Source organism: Balaenoptera borealis (genome assembly GCF_965194805.1).
Source record: "Balaenoptera borealis genome assembly, chromosome: 16".
Classification (NCBI taxonomy): Eukaryota; Metazoa; Chordata; class Mammalia; order Artiodactyla; family Balaenopteridae; genus Balaenoptera; species Balaenoptera borealis.
The window spans coordinates 80,850,243-80,869,808 of record NC_138872.1 but is presented as its reverse complement, the minus strand read 5'-3'; the positions used below and the strand labels follow the sequence as shown (position 1 = coordinate 80,869,808).

The following is a 19,566-nucleotide window of genomic DNA, read 5'->3' as shown; positions in this document are numbered from 1 at the left end:
ATACGGTGGGAGGCGCAGCTGCTGCGAAGGGGGAACTATGTGAGCATTTGGGGGGCTCCCGAAGGATGTCTTTTGCACAGACATCCCTGGAGACGAGGAGCTGCTTTGATTGTGAGCCGAAGCATAGTCTCTGCAGCCCTAGCACGTGCTCCGCTGGCCTCTCGTCCCCACCCCCGATGCTCTCTGTGCGTGTGCAGTGGCTGCTGCCTGAGCGCGGGGACGGTGGCCTCGCTGAGCCTTACGCCCCAGGCTGAGCCCTGGGCAGCTTTCCAGGCTCCTTAGAGGCTGGGCATTTTCGAAATTTTAGAAATGACGTGGGAAATGCTTTTCCTGGAGATTTGCAGGAAAAGGTGGAACTCATCCGCGAGGCCACCCCAGTATAGCCACGGTGGGACTCACAAGGGCAGGGCCGTAGGAACACTGAGCCTGCCCTGGGGTGCTGGCCGCTCTTTGAGGCCCGGAGTCGCAGGGAGAAGAGACGGGGCATGGAGACTTTGGTCAGAATGTTTGTCCACGGATGCAGGCCTGTCAGTGGGATTTGCCGAGTGGCTACCCCATAGCAGGGCTTGGCTCAGCCTCCAAGGGCAAGAGGAACCCGAATTCTTAAAGAGTCTAGGGAAGGCGGACAGGGAGAGCGACGGAAATTCTGAAGCCCTCAGGATGGAACTCGCGTGCCTCCCTGCAATGATGTGCCCGGCCAAGGCTGCCTCCGAAAGATGTCGCGGTGATCTTTCAGGCAGAATCAGTGAAGAGGTGACGGCTGTTGCCTAATTATTGTAGTGTTGGCAGTGAGTAAGAGGACGGATTCCTGAGGATTCAGGGGCCACAGTTCCTTGTATCACCAACGGAATGAAGCAGGATCCATGCCCCAGGAGAGCAGACCACGGGAGCAGACAGCCTCCCGGTTTCCAGCTTGCCTGAAGCAGCGCAGCTGCTTTCCAAGGCGGGGCAGAGATGTTTGTGACAGCAGTGAAGTTTCAGAAAGGGGGGTGGTGGGGAAGAGGCTATAGGACAAAGAACCACCAAGCACGGGAGGAGGGGGGGGATGGTCCCCACCCAGAGTAGGTGTGTCATCAACCTGCCCGTGTTGAAAAGTAAGAGGGTGTGTGCGGTGACAGTCCCCTCCCCGCCCAGGGAAGTAACCACAGTCAGCTTTGTGTGCAAAGGGCCAGCGACCAGGCTGCCAGCGTGGCTTCCCCCAGCTCCGCGTGCCCCCAGGAGCAAGTCGGGGAGCTCACACACTTCCGCTTCACAGCGGCCCCCCACTCCATCGCCGTGAACCCCACCATCTGAAGGGAACTGGAACGCACAGACTTTCCAGTGACAGCGTGTGAAGTGAGGCCACTTCCACAGCTCCATCGACTAATATTTTTGATATAAAGCCTTGCTAAAATTAATTCCGGTCTGAAACTTGAGGAATTCTCAGTCATGGAATTAACAGGTTTCAAATGGAAAAAAAAAAATTGGCTTGATTAAAAAATAAATGTGCCGGAAATTTGGAGCCCGTCCCTAACATAACCGAATGTGTGGGTTTTTTTTCGTTTCAGAGGGTCTGTCTGCCTCTTTGTCTTTACGGGGGAAAGTACATATTCACACCAGAGATGCACAGACCACTAGCCGTGACCCACTGGCCGCGGTCTCTCACGAGCTGTCAGTCCTTTATTGTCCTTTATGCCTAAGGCCTGCCTTTGGTCCACGTGAAGAATAAGATGCCACCTGACTCCACGGGGGACTCTGACCCTGGTACAAAGCAGGTCACGCACGTGCTGCCATGTGTGGAGCACGTGGTACCGGGAGGGCAGCCTCCTTCCAGCCAGCACGCCCACCCGATTTCCTCTCATCTTCCTAGGTCTTCTTCTGAATGTACGTCAAGTGAACCATTCAGGACACTGTACGTGTTTCATTTTGTTTTCAGTGGGGTGTCAGACTTCCGCCGCCCATCTCTGTCCTCTGAGTAACGGCACGGAGCTCCACATCGTTGGATATTAGACATCTGTGGTTTGACACCTTGAAGGCTCCGCCACTCCTGGGTGTGTTGGGTTAACACAGCAAGGAGAGAACAAGAGGCTCTTTATTTGGAGTCTGGGGATTCTGCTCTCAGTTAACGAGGAGACTTCTAACAGCGAAGAAGCTAGGCTTCCTTAGTTTTGCTGGTTTAAGGATCGCACGTGGGGGCATCGTAAACACTTGGCTCTTTTCATGCCCGGCTTCAGTGTTGAATAACACCCAGAACGCAGCACGACCAGCCCCTTTCCATCCCCAGATCTCAATAGGTTTAGCTGTAAGGATTGAAAAGCGAGGAACCATGTTTTTTTTTGGTGTGTGTACGTCTCAAGAGAAACTTGCGTTCCCGGATTCATTTAAGTAGGAACAGTAATGCAGAAAAGCTGGATTTTATCAATAGTTTTTGTTTAAAAAAAAAAAAAAAAGAAGTCCACACCCAGGTTTCCCTGTAGTGCCAGAGCTGCCGAATAATCCGTCGCACCATCCTCCAGCTGTGGGACCCAGTAGCGCGCCCCTGTCTGCCCCATCAGGCCTCTGGCAGCCGGCCGGGCTCGGGATCCAGCAGGGTGAGGTCACCGCGGGAAGGGCAGATGTGCCGGGAGGGGGAAGGCCGTTCCCCTGCTTTAAACCACAAATGTCTTTTGATAACTAGTAAAATTGGCAAGCAGAATGATTGAAAACATGTGAGAGGTAACTGGATCTACGTTGCAAGTAGTACATATTTGAAAAGTTTTCCCCAATGTAAAAGTTACTCTTTAAGAGCCTTAAACTAATAAAAACAAGGAAATTCCATGTTACGGCTGCCACTCGGCCTTTCCATTTTTATTCCAGCAGTCAGATTTGACAGGTCCGCTGCTGATTGGCTCTGGGACCCCCATGAGCATGTAAAGCAGGGGGGACGGGGGCAGATGCTGGCAGCAGCCGGGGTGGAGAAAGTCCCCACCGCCTTTCAGTGCCAGGCTTGTAATTCCATTTTAGTATATCCTATTTTCCCTTCTTGCGGCGGCTTCCTGTATTACTTTATTGACTGAAGCCAGGGTTCTTTTAGAGACGTTTCTGGTTCCTTTCCTTTTTCTTGATCTCACAGCAGATTTTACGGGGCGGCAAAATCCCTCGCCCCATGGCTTCTTTTCTGAACCGCGTGACCAGCTCTCAGCCTCTCCTCGCTCAAATCCATTCTCCCCGTCGCCACCGGCGTGATCTTTCTAAAGCACCGCAGTGATCCTCAATAGCCTGGAGTCAACCACACGTGGGTTCAACACAGAGTCGGACGCACGTTCAGGGCTCCAATGAGGCGCCCCCGCGCTGTCCCTAGATCCACTTCCTGCCTTTCTTAGTGACCCAGCAAATAACAAGTAGCTCTGGTGCTCGAGACCCCACTGTCTTGTTTTTTTTTACCAGTAAGCTGAGGGAACTGCCCCCATCCCCGGGGTAGGGGAGGGGGGCGGACGACAGAAAAGGGAGGCTGGGGGATTTGAAGAACCGCGTCACCAGTTCCACCGTTAGGACATCATCACAGAGCTTTAGAAGAGGCAGGAGCCCCAGGGTTTCCCCCTTTGTGCCCCCAGAGCCCACCGGCCCCACTTCAGCCCCAAGCCTGGTGCGCTTCCAAGAGCGTCCTTCTGTAGTGGAGGGAGCAGCATTAGGCGCAGAAAACGTGGCCTTTTACGTCTCCCTCCGTAAATGTGTGATCTCTGTCAGGTCCCCTTCACCTCTGAGCCTCGGTATCCTCGCTCATTGGTGGAACAGGAGTGATGGCTGTTGTAGGATCACCGTGGCGATGAAAAATGACAAGGGGTGTAAAGCATGAGTTGATAAACTGTAGCTACAGCGGTTTTTATCATGTCTCTCCGCCCATTCTGTGCCTTCTGGAATCCTCCCACCTCCCCACCTCAATGAAATCACACCCATCCTTTGGGGCCGTCCCCTGCCACCTTTCCTATGAAGTCTTCCGCGATCTTTTGTTTTCGTATTTGTTTTTTGTTTTCATTTGCTTTTTTTTTTTTTAAACTTTTTGGCTGCGCTGCAGGGCGTGTGGGATCTTAGTTCCCCGAACAGGGATTGAACCCGTGCCCCCTGCAGTTGGAAGCGTGGAGTCTTAACCACTGGATGGCCAGGGAAGTCCCAAGTCTTCCCCGATCTTCCCTCTCAACTCCCAGCTGTCTCAGAACCACTCCTGGCATGTCCCGCCTCACAGCATCTGGCTGTCTTTCTTGGTGGTAAGCTCTGACCACTGGTATGGTTTGTTGTCCTGTCTTGTGTGCCCTGTCTTGTCCTTCCAGGAAGAGCTCGGGAATGCCCCTGCTGGATGGATGAGTTGACCAAGGGGCCGGGTGGGAGGGGAGCAGCGTCCTGGGGCATTTGGGCTGAATGGCTGTTCTGGGGAAGGGAAGCCTTTGGTTTCCTTCGGCCCTCGTTTCACACAGGTGTGCACACTTGATCCCACCGTCTCTGAAACCAGTCACATCCTTTCTTCTGAGAGCCTTTGGGATGCAAGCGGAGTCTTCATCGTTAGTCCATGATTCATTGGACCTCCCCAATTCAGGGGTTCCTGCTGCAGCCGTGCATAACAAGCCTCTGCTAATGGCGATTATGTGCAGTTTCTTTAGTATAATACAGGTGTCTAGAAATCCAGTGAGACCCGTTAAGCGGACACTTAGGGATGGAGTTTTATAGCTAGGAGTAAAGCAGGAAATCCTCTTTTGTCTCAGTTCTTGCTGAAAATCTTGATAGGATAAATATATTGGTGTGCTTTCCAGAATTAGGAAGTAGCGTATGCGGGACACGATTGATTGCTTTTGTTTTTGATGATTGAAGAGCTTGATTATCATTTCGGATCTATGGCAATATTTCCTTTATGTTTACGTTAGCCTGGCGGGATCAAATGTTTGCTGGCATAGAAGACAGTGGCTGCTGCTTATACAGTACTGCCTGTGGCTTCCTGCCTGTGATGGGATGATGTGGGCAGAGGAAGAGCCAGAGAGGGTGACCAAGGCCACTTGGCCAGCATTGCTTCTGACGCTGCGTGGGCAGCGCCCTGGGGTCCCCGCTGCTGACTGATATTGCCGAGGAGGCCATGGGGTGAGAGGTGTCCTTTTATAAACCACACTCTACTGGGAGCTGCCTGTTGCCCCCAAAGCAGATCAGGACCTTCTCCTCTCCGCTGCTCCTCAAGAAATCACACAGAGAACCAAGAACAGAGGGTATAGAGAAATGTCATTCCTGGGCCAAAGCAAGTGGCGTCATTTTACCGAGCTCAGAAATCTTCTGGGTGTCTGTGTAGTTAAGAAATAACACCCAGAGTTAGGGGAAAACAGGTGATGAGACCCTGAACTTGGAGGGGTCACAGAGAGGTTGGGAACGCTTTGTAATTGGCACTGATTTTCTGCCTCAAGGACTAGCCCCCCCTTCTGTCTGCACACACACAACCCTCCCCCCCCACCCCCCCCGGCCCTCGTGGGTCACTGAGGAGGCCATGGAGTCACCTGTCCACACTGGGCAAGAGCTTGCACTGGCTGAGGGCGCTGGATGCGAGTATCTGAACCCATTCCAGAGTCAGTAGTAGTTTGCTGTAATTGTACTGGTCAACTGTGTGTCCTCATCCTTTCACGTGAGTTTAGAGAGTTAACAATAGCTCTGTAGCTGGCTCAATAAAGTCTGAGTTAAAGTGCCCCTCCAGGGACTTCCCTGGTGGCGCAGTGGATAGGACTCTGCGTTCCCAGTGCAGGGGGCCCAGGTTCGATCCCTGGTCAGGGAACTAGATCCCACATGCGTGCCACAACTAAGGAGCCCATGTGCCGCAACTGAGGAGCTGGCAAGCCGCAACTGAGACCTGACGCAACCAAATAAATAAATAAAGTGCCCCTCCAGCTTTTTTTTAGAAAGCTCCCCGGACAGGATGGAGTGGGCAGACTGGCAGCAGCACTTCCAGGGCAGCTCCCGGAGCAGCCATTTTTTTCTTCCCGGGTGTCCCTCTAGCATAACCAGAGGTGAAACTCTTTGCGGATTGAAACGGCCCCTTTAAAAGCGCATCCCTGCTCTCGGCACTGGGAGCCCTCATGTGATGTCACCTGTTGCTGCCCAGCACCCCGGTTCCCTGATAGCGGCCAGCAGCCCTGGTGCCAGGAGAGAGTGAAGGAATCACGCGCGACATTCACTTTGCCACACGAGTGTCACCGTGCCGGGCGCTCTGGCTGGCAGCAGTTCTCCATTGCCATCCAGCCAGTGGCAGGATGTTGTAAACCTTGCTCGCTTGAAAATTAACTGCAAAAATAAAATCAAAGCTGGCTCAGAGGTGGCATCTCTTGGCCTGAAATGAGCTATTCAAATGAACCTGCTCAGCATTGTTGATAGATGTCTGTTAGGGGTTTGGTTTCCCCCAGGAGCCACTTGGCGTCTTTCAACTTTTACTTATAAATTCCAGGCAAAAACATTTTGAGAGCTTTCTGGAGTTCTTATTTGCTAATTAAAATGTGAGAAGGGAACACAGCTACAGGTAGAGTGCTAGTGCAAGCCACAGCTGTGATTTAAAAAAAACCAAACCTGACAGTTCCAAAACGAAGTTATTAGCACTTCACCTGTAACTGTGATAGCTTTTAACTTTCATGCTCTGTCTCTTAAGCCCCCCTCCACCCCCGTAGTGTATAAAAAAGGGAGCTAAGTGAGGAAATTGTAGGATACTTTATCCTTGCAGGAGATAAGAAGAACTACCATTTCTGTGGAAGTTCTTTCACTTGGAAGAGTTTTTCTTATTCTTTATGTCATGCAGTTTTCCAACAACCCTTCGAGCCAGGGTAGGTGGCATATTTTACAGATGAGGAAACCAAGGCTCAGGGCATCTTGGTGACCTGTCCAGATTCTTGTAGGCAGGATGGAGCTGGCTCTTCCTGAAATTCTGCTGCTTGCTTCCTAGACTTCACTAATGGTGGGAGAGACAGGGCTATGTGAAAAATCACCTGATATTGGGTCCCAGGTCTTCTACCACCTTCAAAATAATTAAAGAAAATGTCCTCTGCTCCTGGAAATCACATTCAGCTGACTGCCCACTGAGCCCAGCTATGTATTCCTAGTAACCCCCAAAGCGCGTCTGTCCTTGCACACACACTGGGTTTGGTTCACAGCCTGCGTCTGCGCCGGCAGATGTTTGTGGCCGGGGCAGCCCCGGCAGAGAGCGAGTGAGCTGCAGGGCGGTGGATGGCTTTGCCGCCAAGTGTTTTCCCAGAGAAGTGGAAGGGAACCTTTGCCAGAGTGGCTGGTGCCCTAACAAATTGATTCCTGCCAAACAATAGAAATAAATATTTTCAACAGACAGAAATTTTGGCTCTTAAAGTATTCAAATTAAAGGCTTATTTCTGAAACAAATACTTTAGGAGGAAAACGTTTACCAGCGTAGATGAGATTGGAATCACTCCTTTTGGCAGTGGCATAATTATTTTTGAGATTAAAACACGTTTTTCCTGCTCCTGCCTCAATTTTAGCCTATGGCCTTGCCTCCTATTTCCTGGAGAAAGTCAAGTGCGTTAAGCCGGAGCTTGGGAAAGAGGCATTGCTGGGGTTTACCTCAAGGAGCTTCGGCTTCCATGGAGTTAGTTACCCAGAGCTGGATTCAGATCTCATTTCCAACCACTTCGTGGTGTGATTTGGGCAAAGCCCGATCATCTGATCATCAGTTTACTCAGTTTGTGAAATGGGGCAGCAGTCTCTGCTTTGTAGCTGTTCATAATGTTGCCCTCAGAACCTGGGGAGTCCTTCTAGACTGCCGCTGTCCAGCAGAACTTCCCACGTTGATGGAATGGTCTGTGTCTGTACCATCGAATACAGTTGTCAGTAGCCCTCAACATGCGGCTACTGCGACTGAGGAATTTGTAATTTAATTTCGATTCACACATGGCTAGTGGCCACCGTTTTGGAGAGTGCTTTTCCCATTCGTCCGCTTCACTCCACTAATTGGTCCCTGGTTCCAATTCATTGGTTGGCAGCTCAGCCCACTGGAGATCTCTTGAGTCTCTCTCTCTCCATTGTGAATCCGGGAGTTTAGGCGGATCTGTTCTCTCTGACGTCCGTCTCCTGTCCTGCAGCCAGACCAGTGGGCCAGTTGCACTGAGCTAGGCAGGGAAATGAACGCTTTAGCCAAAGATCTCCCCCGCCCCCCAACCAGATCAGCCTTCATGGACATTTAACATTTTAACAAGATTCCACTTAGTTTTGGAATTTGTCTCATAATGTATGGTAAGCATAAGAAGATTGAGAAAAGACACGGAGTCAAGGGCCTCTTCCCTGGGCATTTGCTAGCACGTACGTCGTGTCCGCGCCCGGCCTTGGTCTCCTCATCTGTGACATGGGATTAGCCAAGCTCCTGCGGCTGCCTCTCCCCGAAGTGGGCTGAGGCCCACGGGACGGGGAGCGCCAGCGGCCACCTCAGCAGGGGATGGCGGAGGCTGTGACCTGGGGGGACAAGCAGAAGACAAGAGACTTACCCGGGAACAAGACGGCCAGGGGAGAAAGTGATAGCCCAGGAAAAGGAGACAACCAGACAGCAAGGACCAACCCCAGTGGCACCTTGGGGTGGGGGTGGAGGATGGGGCATGGGAGGAGGAAAGGCTTTTGGGCTCCTTGGAGAAGTTTAAGATCAGAGAGGGAGAGAGCACTCCCGCCGTTTGGAGCCGTGTGTGCCTGAAAGGCTGAGGCTTCCAAGGCAGAATTTAGTTTTGCTTTGCCATGTGGCCAAAGAGCAGTAAAGAATGCAACTTATGAAACAGACATTGTTGTAGTTCAGAACTGGGCAGACGGCAGCAGTTTCATTCGTTTTGATTAATAACGTAAAGAAGAATCCTGTTAGGGTTAAAAGGCGTCCTTCCCTCTCCCTGCGCCGGTCCTGGGCCACAGCGACCCAGGCCTCTGATCGCCTGTGTTTCATTATGCATCACCGAGATGCCTCCTCTCACATCTCACTGTTTAAATGAGAGTCTGGCAAGTATTACATGTAGTGCGATGCTGGTTAGATACATCTGGCATTTTTGTCTCTGCGTAGTAGGTTTCCAACGGGGTGAAAAACAATAAGAAACAAAATCTTGTTCTCTCTTGAAATTTCTCTGTGCCGAGGAATTCACAGAAAGGCTCGTAGCTTTTGTTAGGATGATTTATTTATTTTTGTTCAATTTTATTTTCTGAATAGGTAACGCATTCACTCGATCCAAAATCAGAGTTCTATTTAAAAATGTAAGAAATCTGCCCCCCACCTCTGTGCCAGCCCGCCTTTAGATGGAAAGACCTCAGGCAGTAAGTGTATGTTGGAGTGGATTGTTTCACTTGAATTTCTTAGATTGGGAATTAATATCGAGTCATCTCCCAGAATCAAGAAATATCGAGTACATGCTAGATGTATGATACATACTTGACGTATGATAACCTTTTCTTCAGAGTTAAAGGAACGTGAGAAAATGGTCTTTATTTGAGGTGGGGTCTAACGTTCTCACTCGTACCAGGCATTTCATCTTATTTAATCCTCACAGCAGCTCTGTGTGTATCAGCGTTCCCGTTTCAGGTTAGAGAGCTGGCTCGGTCCAGAGCTAAAAGGTGGTGGGAGTCTGTATGCAGACCGGTCTCTGCGCCGCCCTGCCGGCTTCCCCACCCGCCCACCCAGTTCCTAGTCCCTGGCCGTTCCCTCTACTTTCCCTGGGCACGGGGAACCCCACTGTGCTCTGTGAGACCCCGCCAAGAGGTTGCCTTCTGTTCATTCGACTCTAAACTCCAAGACGGGAGAAGATAGCTAACTACACCGTGCAGGTTTCCGCAAGGGTTGAAACGGTGTTTTTGATTAAGCCCCCAGACAGCTAGAAACTTCAGCTGTAGGCTGTCCCTTGCACGTTCCCACGCCGCTTGGCCGTTCCCTGAGAACCTCAGGGTGTGAGTAACCCAGAGAGCTCGCCTCCTGTCCGCCTGGCACGCCCACGTGTGCTGCCCGCCTGCTGCGTGCTGGGCTCTGCGCTGGGTGCCCCCAGGAGCTGTGCTTTCCCTGCCCGAGGGCCTCCTCCTGGGATCTCCCTCTCGGGGAAGCAGACACAGGCCCTGCCAACAGGCCCGCAAGGAGCCTCAACAGCGAGCCCTCCACGTCTGCTCTGCTGCTCCCGATTTTACCCAAAGCACTGTGGGCACGGACTTTTCCTGCCCCTGTTTTTCCTGTTTCCTGTTCTCATGGTGGAGCTGTGGTGACGGTGGCTTCCTCGGCTGCCGGGAGACCTTGCCCCGGCGCCTCCAGCAGAGCTGAGCCCCTCGCAGCTAGATGATCCTGATTCTTAGAAAAATGGTACCATCCAAGGAACCACCCACCGTCCTTTGAAGCTGAGCCAGAGGAGGGTGTGGGTCTCCTCCAGGCGCCCCTGCCCTCCCTCCTCAGCCGTTCTTGCCTTCAAGAAGTTGCCTCTGTCAACTTGTCCCCTTCCTCCTCAGCCTCCACAGCCTCTTGAACTGTTCTAGACTGTTCTCTTTCATTCAAGGGTCAGTGCTTGGACCGGCCTTTTTCTGGCAGCCTCTCTCTTTCCGACTGGAAGCCTTGCTGTCTGCAGTTCTTACATTTGTCCCCTCCCCCTTTGTGGGTCCCTCTGTCCAGTGTGCATCCTTGCCCACCCCAGATTTCTCTCAAAGGTGCTATTATTTTCATGAAGCTGTTTCTGATTGTTTTTCCCCAAGCAGAAGTAACCTCTCTTCTTTTGAACCCTTTTGCACTTACTCTGAACTTCTGTTGGAGCATTTAGTTTTATTTTGCCATTCTTTTTCTTTTTCCTTGTTTTTTTTTTTTAGCTTACTCTTTCCTTTGGCAGATTCTGACTACAGTAGTCCCTCGGTATCCATGGGGATTTGCTCAAGTCCCTTAAATAATATGGCGTAGTATTTGCATATAATCTTAAGTACGCCCTCCCATATACTTTAAACCCTCTCTAGATTACTTATACTGCCTTATACAATGTAAATGCTGTGTAAATAGTTGCGGGATTGTGGTGAATTCTAGTTTTGCTTTTTGGAACTTTCTGGAAATTTTTTTTCCTCGAATATTTTCAGTCCCTGGTGGATTGAATCCCTGGATGCAGTGCCCACAGGTACGGAGGGCCGACCGCGATGTGCCCCAGCACCAGGTGAAGTGAGCAAAAACAGTTCTTCCCAGAGCTTACAGCCTGTGGGGCGCCCAGAGTTAAACAAGCACCCAGGCCAATACGGAACTGCAGACAGGCACAGTTTAGGGGGTTGGGTGCACACCTTCTGGGGCGGGAGGGGCATGAGGGGCAGGGGAAGCGGTGTTTGAGCAGAGATCCGACAGGTTCCATGGGAGAGAGAAGGGAGAGTCTTCCAAGCAGAGGGAAGAGCCCGTGCTGAGGGCCTGAGGTGAGTGAGGGGCCTGGTGGGCCCTGGTGGTCTCACCCAGGCCCCCTGGGAAGCCCCTGAAGGCTTTTGAGCAGGGATGACAGGGTCCCCTTTCCTGCAGGGTGTGTGTGTGTCCTGGTGACCTTACAGCTGTGTGGCGATTAACACCCATGAGGGGACAAGGGCACCTTGGTCTGGCATCGAGGGACCCTCCTTGAAGCCCCCTGTACACACGCCAACACCTCCTGCCATCCTGCCTTTGGTTGCTCTGCTTTTCTCCGTTTGTTCCCGTTTCCCGCACTGCCTGCCTTCTGTTGAGGTTCTCCTGGGCCGCGTGCAGGTCCATCTAATTATGTAGGAAGTATGGCTTCCTGGGTGCGGATGCTGACTGCTGGCCCGCAGCCTGACATCACGTGACAGAACACTGCAGCCGGAATTCAGATCCTTGTATCGCCCGGTGGGGAATCAAAGACTGTGAGTGGGAAAGTGATGGGTAAGAATTAAGTGTCTGCAGGAACACTTGGGAGATACGGGGTCAGACTTGGTTCTCTACCTAAACTTATAAAATAAGTGAGAACATTAACGTTTCCCTAGGGAATTCCGCACGGTGCTCCTTGAAACAGAGACCATCATCCATCCACACACCCGGGAACAGGACAAAACGCACTTCCTGCAGGACCACGTGAGGGCTCTGCTGGGAATGAGGCATTCATAGGCTCTTATCAGTCCTTCAAAGCCCACGTCTCATTATAGGGGAAAAAATGAGATTTTAAAAGATAACTGTTTACTTTTTAGGAGTAGTCATTATATTTACGTGTACAAAATCCACAAGATAGAAGAGGGTAGACAGTGAAAGGACCTCCCCAACCCCCCCAGGGCCTCCGCCCATTCATTTTCCTCCCCAGTATGAGGAATGGCACCAGGACCTTGAACCTGGGGAGCCTTCCAGAGCGATCTCGTGTATGAGCACAGTGTGTGTGTGTGTGTGTGTGTGTGTGTGTGTGTGTGTGTACACGTATGTACTCACAGTGGATGTCCTGGTCAGTGTCTGTGACTTCTAACTGAACACAGTGTGTCCATTCTAGCCCCAGCCCCCTCTCAGCAGCAGCCCTTTCACCACTTCTGTGCCCAAGCCAGCCTCCCCGGGGGGACCTGACCTGGGTCCTGCTCCATCTAAGCCCCCTTTCATGGTCTCTGACAGCACCAGTCACAACCAGAAGTTGTGCTGGGGATTCGGTGAGCCCAGAGGAGGAGGAGGAGGTGGAGGGTGACGGCGGACTCAGGCCGTCCCATACACAGGCCCCAGCCGAGATGGGCATCTGTCATGAAAACCTGGAGCCCTTTCTTGCTGGCAGTGTGTCCTGCCTTATCTAACCTCTGCCTGTTTTCATTCCACCAGCCTGGTCCCCTCTGTCTTGTCGCTCTTCCATGCCTGCCTAGTTTCCTCGGCTGGACTGTGGGTACCTGGAGGTCAGGGTCAACTTCCAATTGACCTGTGCATCCCCGGAGCCCCCGGCTTAGTTGGGGATACTGGTGGCAGAACGCATTCTCGCCTGAGGTCAAGCGTGAGGCTCTGATGGTACAGAAAAACGCCCCTCGATGGAGTGCTCACCACGCCTCAAGGTGGACATGCTTCACCTTAGTTATCTCCAGGGAGGGGACATCATTGACCAAAACCACACAGGTTATAAAAGGGGTGGAGCCTGGATTCCAAACCAGGGTTCTCTAAGGCCACTGTCTGAAGGGTCTCCAGATGTCCCATATAGGAGGCCAGGGAGGGGGTGATGGAAGGAGGCAGGTGGGTGGGCTTGGGGTTTTCACCCCTTTCTAGTCTGAGTAGCTTCCATTTGTCCAGTGATTCCATTGCAGGAAACGAAACAGAAAATGTTCCAAGGCCTACTTCATGCAGAAACCATGGCTGGCCTTCCCCTTTCTGCACAAGTGCTCTCCATTTTCCCTAATAAAGCCACTTTAAATTCTTATATAGGATTTGCTGTTGATTAGTTGACAGATAAGCCCTGAAGAAGCCTCAGATGAACCAACTCTTTGAGTCAAAGTTAGCGACAGTGAAAAGACAATACTTTACTCACATCTCTGATGCAGTTGGCTGGTGTGTTTTCCCCACCAGCCCCAGGGGCCCTGGGGGCAAAGAGGGCCTGTGTGCATCTGCCCAGAGCATTGGCAGGCCTGGCCTGGGGGCCTCAGGGAGAGAGGATCTCACAAAAGTTGTGGCAGCATTGCAGACACACACACACACACACACACACACACACACACACACACACACACACACACACACACACACACACACACACACACACACACACACACACACACACACACACACACACACACACACACACACACACACACACACACACCCCGTTTAAGACCAGCAACTGACCATTCACTTTAAAGGTGAGGGGTTCCAAACTGATCATTGACTTTATTAAGAGACGTGTTGTTTTCTTTGGGAGACACTTCCCCCAAAGTTTCTTTTAAATAGGCAGCTACATGGTCGCTTTTTATTTGTGTGTGTGTTTAATAAGCCTTTAATACTTGGCTGAGAGGCTGGAGTTCAGGCAGAGAAAAACTTCCAGTGTTGGGAGCTCTGCCCTTTGAGGATCTGTCAGAAATGGAGAAAAAGCATCCCAGATATCAAAGTCAGTGAGGAAAACAGGATTGCAGCGTTCACAGCTCTTGGGGCAGTTCCCCAGTTTCAGGGGTGAGGTGTCCAAAGCCAGAGGTCTTTTCCCTGGACCTTGTCGCCCCCTGACATCAGTCATCCCATGACGACTTTGAAAGAAAACCCCAGAGTTTCTGCAGCCAGGTGCCGTCCTTGCAAGATGCTTTGTCGTTACCATTTCTAGCTCTTTCGGCCTAGTTGGAAATGCCCCTGTTCAAAGCCCTTGGGGTTTGCTACCAGTTTCCATCACCTGGGACCTGGGGTTGCCAGGTGTTTCCGGCAGGAGAGCAGTTGTGAACAGTTCAGAGAGGACACCCTCCTCTGCCCTTCCCTGGGAAGGCTGGGGCTTGACTGAGTGGTGTTTTCGGTGACCGGCCACCTCCTCCTCGTTTGTAATCCCTGAGACTGGCCAGCGTGCAACACGTTGTGCAAGAAACAGCTGTTGTTTTGACAAAGGACGCGCTTGCCTCACTTTTTGAATCACCAGAGTGAGTCAGGGGTCATCTATCCCAGGCCTCTGCCCCTGGGCAGGTGGACACAGAGACCACGCACACTCACATATGGGGACGCAGCATGTAAAATATGTTTGTGTAACTATATGCGTGTGTGTTTTTTTCACATTAGCAGTTTTAAAATATATATAAAATTAATATATATTGCGACTTTTCCAATCAGGTAATTTTCAAGTTTCTCCATCTTTCTAGAGACAAGCAAAATGTATGCAAACGTGTATAGATACTCTTTTAAACAATGTAGCATTGTTTTGCACTTTGCTTTTTTTTTGCTTAAATATATCTTGAATATCATTCCATCTCATGTTGTGTATATGTAGGATTGTACTTCTGCAAAATAATTCTTGAGTGGATATGCCGATACGCTATGTGCTATTGGTGGACGTTTAGGTTGGTTCTATGCTTTTGTTTGTTTGTTTTTTGTGTTTTTTTTGGTTCTTTGTGAATTTTTTAAAAAATAAATTTCATTTATTTATTTATTTATTTAGGCTGCGTTGGGTCTTCGTTGCTGCGAGCGGGCTTTCTCTAGTTGTGGTGAGCGGGGGCTACTCTTCGTTGTGGTGCGCGGGCTTCTCATTGCAGCGGCTTCTCTTGTTGCGGAGCACGGGCTCTAGGCGCACGGGCTTCAGTAGTTGTGGCTCACGGGCTCTAGAGCGCAGGCTCAGCAGTTGTGGCTCACGGGCTTAGTTGCTCCGCGGCATGTGGGATCTTCCCGGACCAGGGCTCGAACCCGTGTCCCCCGCATTGGCAGGTGGATTCTCAACCACTGCGCCACCAGGGAAGCCCCCCCCTTTGTGAATTTTTAATGCCTTTCAGATGTGGGGGCTCTCTGTGCTCCTTGTTATGTGTGACCGGTGACTCAGGGGCTGAGGGTTCTGTATCTTAGGCCCCCACTGCCACTCCCCTGAAACATTAAATTCCCTTGTTAATGGATCATTATATGTGACATTTGGAGGATAGTCCGGCTGGGTAGATAATAAAACAGTATTTGGCTTATGTTTCATAGCCATCTCCTGCCTTTGTGTTGTCCCCAGAGCCTTAGAAAGCCTTGATGTCCTCCAGGGCTGTGACTGTGAGCCTTGAACCTGAGCAGCCAGACCCGGGGCGGCAGAGGCTCATGCTCGGTGGGTGGCGGCACCCGGTGCAGTTTGGAGAGCCCTGTTGGTTTCTCACTCGGGCCTGCATATGTCTGCACGCATGGGGAAGGGGGTGTGGCATGCCCCCCCGCGCCCCCCACCCGCCTGGGTCCCTGCCTGCCAGCAGCAGGTCACCTCGGGCGCCCTGGCCCTGCTACCCCGCGATAGGGGTGGGTCAGTTTCCCTTCCATCAAGCGAGCGACCTGTGCCAGGTTCAGCCCTCCGCAGTCAGGCTTTCTGATGGATCTGCCCACGGACCCCCTTGATGCCGGGCTGGGACAGACCTCAGAGTGAGAGGTGGGGGGACCGAGGGGCCCAGAGAGGCCCACAGACCGTGTGCTCTTCGACATCTCCTGCAGTGCTGCCCCCATGGTCCCCGAGTTCTTCCCACTAGGTCTGGGACCCCGCAGTCAGCCGTGTGCCTCCAGCATCCAGCACCTGTCCTCAGAAGTCACCAGACACCCTCTGACTAAGTGACCCCTCCCCCCCCCCGCCCCAGGAAGCAGGGTCTTCACTGAAGGCTCTTTGTTTTTCTCTAAGTTTTCTGCATCTGTGTGTGATTGGAACCAAACATCAACTTTACTTTTTTCGTCGTATTTCAATATTGGCTTTTTACCCCCTTTCTTGAAGTCTCCTTTTATAACTTCTGCTGCTGCTGCTTAAATATAGATGTCTAAGTCCTCCTCCTTACCAGATTGTTTATATTTTTGAGAAGCCTTCTGCTTATCTGCGATTGCTCTCTCCTCTGTCTCCATCCCCACGCTGCCACATTGGTTTCAGTTGCTCTTTTTTTCCCCCCCTGCCTTCACTTGACTGGGATGTGTTTCAAATGTGGTCTATCAAAATGTGCAGTGTTTCCCTCTTTTCTGCAGTAGCTTTGACATCTGTTCTTGAATCCGAGCCCACGTTATTCTTTTGGACTTGCTTGCCCAAGAATTGCCGCAATGCCAGAAGCGCGGAAGGAGGGAGCGAGTGCGGTGCGGTGGCATCTCCCCCACCCCTTTAAAAACTCTCTGCCATTTCCAAGTTGACAGCACCCTAGATGTTTGTTCCAGCACTCTGCCGCCCCGCCTGGCCGCGGCCCACCCTGTAGCGGAACGAACGAAGTGCTCAGCAGCAGGGCTCGCAGACGCCTTTGGTTACTTCCGCCAAAAAGGAAGCCGGGTGGGTGGAGGGTGGGTGTAGAAAGCCTCTTGGCTTCCTGGATGTCTGTGCCTGGATCTTCAGCTTGGAGTTTCCTCGCCTTCCCTAGCTCTGCTGGGCCTCGGGGCGGCGGGCTGTACCACAGAGAAGCCACTTGGAGCCGCCGCTCGCATCCTAAGCGGAATGTGCCCGTGTGTGTCTTTAGTAGCCAAGGCCACCCAGCACGAAAATGCGACTCTCGGTGGCTTCGGGAACGTGTCCTTGCACTCCTGCTGTCCGCCCAGGACACCACCCTCCTGGGCCCATCTGCCGCAGGCTTGTTTCAAACAGAGCCTCTTGGCTTCTCCTCCCAGAGCTTCCAACGCTAGGACACAGGTTCTCTGACGCTCTGAGTGTCGGTTTGTTGTGTGCGACAGAGGTCCTCTCACGGGAGACCCACTCCTGGTGGTTCTCAGAGTCTCAGGGGCAAGTCTAAGGGTTGGGGGATAACACTGTTTCCAGGCGCCTCACTTCCCAAGTTGACACGACGCTGGAGATCCTTATTCTTGGGACTTGCCTCTTAAGGTCCCTTTTGAAAACAACTAACAGGCCCTGAACATGATGTCTGGCCTGTAGTAAGCCCGCAATAAGTATCTGTTGAATGAAAGCAAATCAGATGTGACTACAGAAGATGCCAGGCCCAGAGAGTCAGACAGGATGCCCCGGGGAGCAGCCCGGAGTCAAGCAGCAGGACTGGGGCCCGGAGACGTGGCAGGAAAGACACCCGTGAAGAGCAGAAGCGAGTGACTCCGGGGAGGGGTGGTGTTTGGGCACTGGCCTGACTCTGGTTTTAGCAAAGAAAAATGCGTCTGCGTGTCCTGTCATAGGAGCAGTGACTTGTGATGCGCGATACACAGCGTGTCAAGCCGAGCGGGTTTGGTTTTTTCAAACCAGTCACTGCACGGGGGCGGATGGGAGCCTCCTGGTGGTGCCCAGGTCCCTTTCCGCTGGCCCCCAGCCCCTCCTGGGCCACGAGGTGGTGACCCCTGGAGCCATGGGCTCCCCCACCGCCCCGCCACCCGGTGCCCTGGTCAGGTGCAAATGTGCCCTCCTCCCGTACAAAGTGCAATTACAATCTCGCCTTCCCTTTTTGTTTCTCTCCGCAGAGGGAACTCGATGCCACCGCAACAGTATTGGCGAACCGGCAGGATGAAAGCGAGCAGTCGAGAAAGCGGCTCATCGAGCAGAGCCGAGAGTTCAAGAAGAACACTCCGGAGGTGAGCAGCGTCTCCCTCCCTGGCTCTCAGCAGGGGGGGGTCTTACCGTCCTAGCGCGCGCATTCGGAGGGTGTGTCGTAAGCATTTCGTTCCTAGCAGACGGGGCTGTCTGCTCCTTCCTTTCGGCTGCCCTCGGCCCCAACAGCGAGCCCCTGTGCGGGCTGGGGGCCAGATGAAAGCCCGAGTGAATTCTAGATGCAGCTGCTGAACCAGCTGGGTAGCCAGGGGCAGGACCCCAGCCCCTCCGTGCCCGTGTGCTCACGTCTGTAGGCAGGACCTCACCCCGGGTCCTTAGGGAGCATGAGTAGAGGGGCAGAGCCGGGTGGCAGGGCCTCAGAGGGGCCCCTGCAGGCTGCACGCATCCAGGGATGCAGTATGGCGACGCTTCTTGCGAAACAGACATTTAGTCTGGTCTGGCCTTTTACTTGCCTCTGTGTTTCCTAAAATATGCTTTAAAGGGCACTGGAAATGTGCTCTTCGTGAGCTCCTAATTTTTCTTTTTTGGAAGTATGAGTTCAGAGGACAGTGTTTAGAGTGGCTGGGGCAGCCTTTTCCTGCCCTATTTTCTCGGTCCCTTGTTCCCTGAGTCCTTGTCAAAGGCTTCAGAGGAAATAAAAAGACAGGAGAGTTTTACAGACAGTTGAGCAGACGTGAGGATTGCTTTCCGGGAGCTTCTGCCAGTTGGAGCCACAGTGGTTCTTGTGCCATGGGCTCGTACCCAGCCTCCTGCACCCTCCACTCAGGTGTGGGTGTGTGGCGGGTGTTCAGAGCTTCAGCCCTGGCTCCCAGGCCTCCAGATTCTTCCATGGAGAACAAAGGAACAGTCCTGGAAGAAAAGCTGCTTTCTGGGAGGGATGCTTCTGACTTTTATAGTAGTCCTGGAAAATGGTGTGTGAATTGAATTTGCTTAAAAGTGGACCCATTTTAAGTGCTCCAAAGGAGCTTGCTGTTTAAGGGAGTGTTATTGTGAATCATCTGGGGAAACAAGTAATTAACCCTCTATTTTCAGAATAAATATTTTAGGAGAAGAAAATCGTGGTAGTCCAGTGGAAAGAAATAAGGCTCTAGGGGCAGACCCACCTAAGGGTTTTAAATTTTAGATTCATTGCTTACCCTCTCCACCCCACCCTGCCCTGAAACGTGGATCTTCCGTGTTGTATCAGGACCAGACACGCGGGTCAGAGTGATTCAGGCTTGGGGGTTGCTGTCCTCCATGCCGCTGGGGGCTGGGGGTGGATTGCTGGCCTCCACGTTCCACCTCGTCATGTCATGAGCAAAGGCAGGAGCAGAGAAGGCAGTCGAGCGACAGGCCACCTTCCTCCTCTTGGGCTGTTCAGAGCAGACCTTCCCGGAGGGTCTCGCTGCGGGGTTTCTTGCGCTCTTGTCTTTGACTTTGTTTCCCTAGACCAGCCCGGGTCAGGTGTGTCTCTCGAGCCACCTTCAGCACTGATCTAGCGACTAGCTGTCACCGC

General features: G+C 52.3%; 1 protein-coding gene across 16 annotated transcripts in view; it reads left to right on the top strand.

Annotated features, from left to right (window-relative positions):
• CUX1 (cut like homeobox 1) overlaps positions 1-19,566 on the top strand; it is a 368,426-nt gene that overhangs the window by 61,855 nt on the left and 287,005 nt on the right. For all 16 annotated transcript variants that reach the window (XM_082361262.1, XM_082361261.1, XM_082361260.1 and 13 more), the window contains exon 2: positions 17,984-18,094. In XM_082361262.1, coding sequence (XP_082217388.1) covers positions 17,984-18,094 — 111 coding nt within the window. The remainder of the gene's footprint in view (positions 1-17,983; positions 18,095-19,566) is intronic.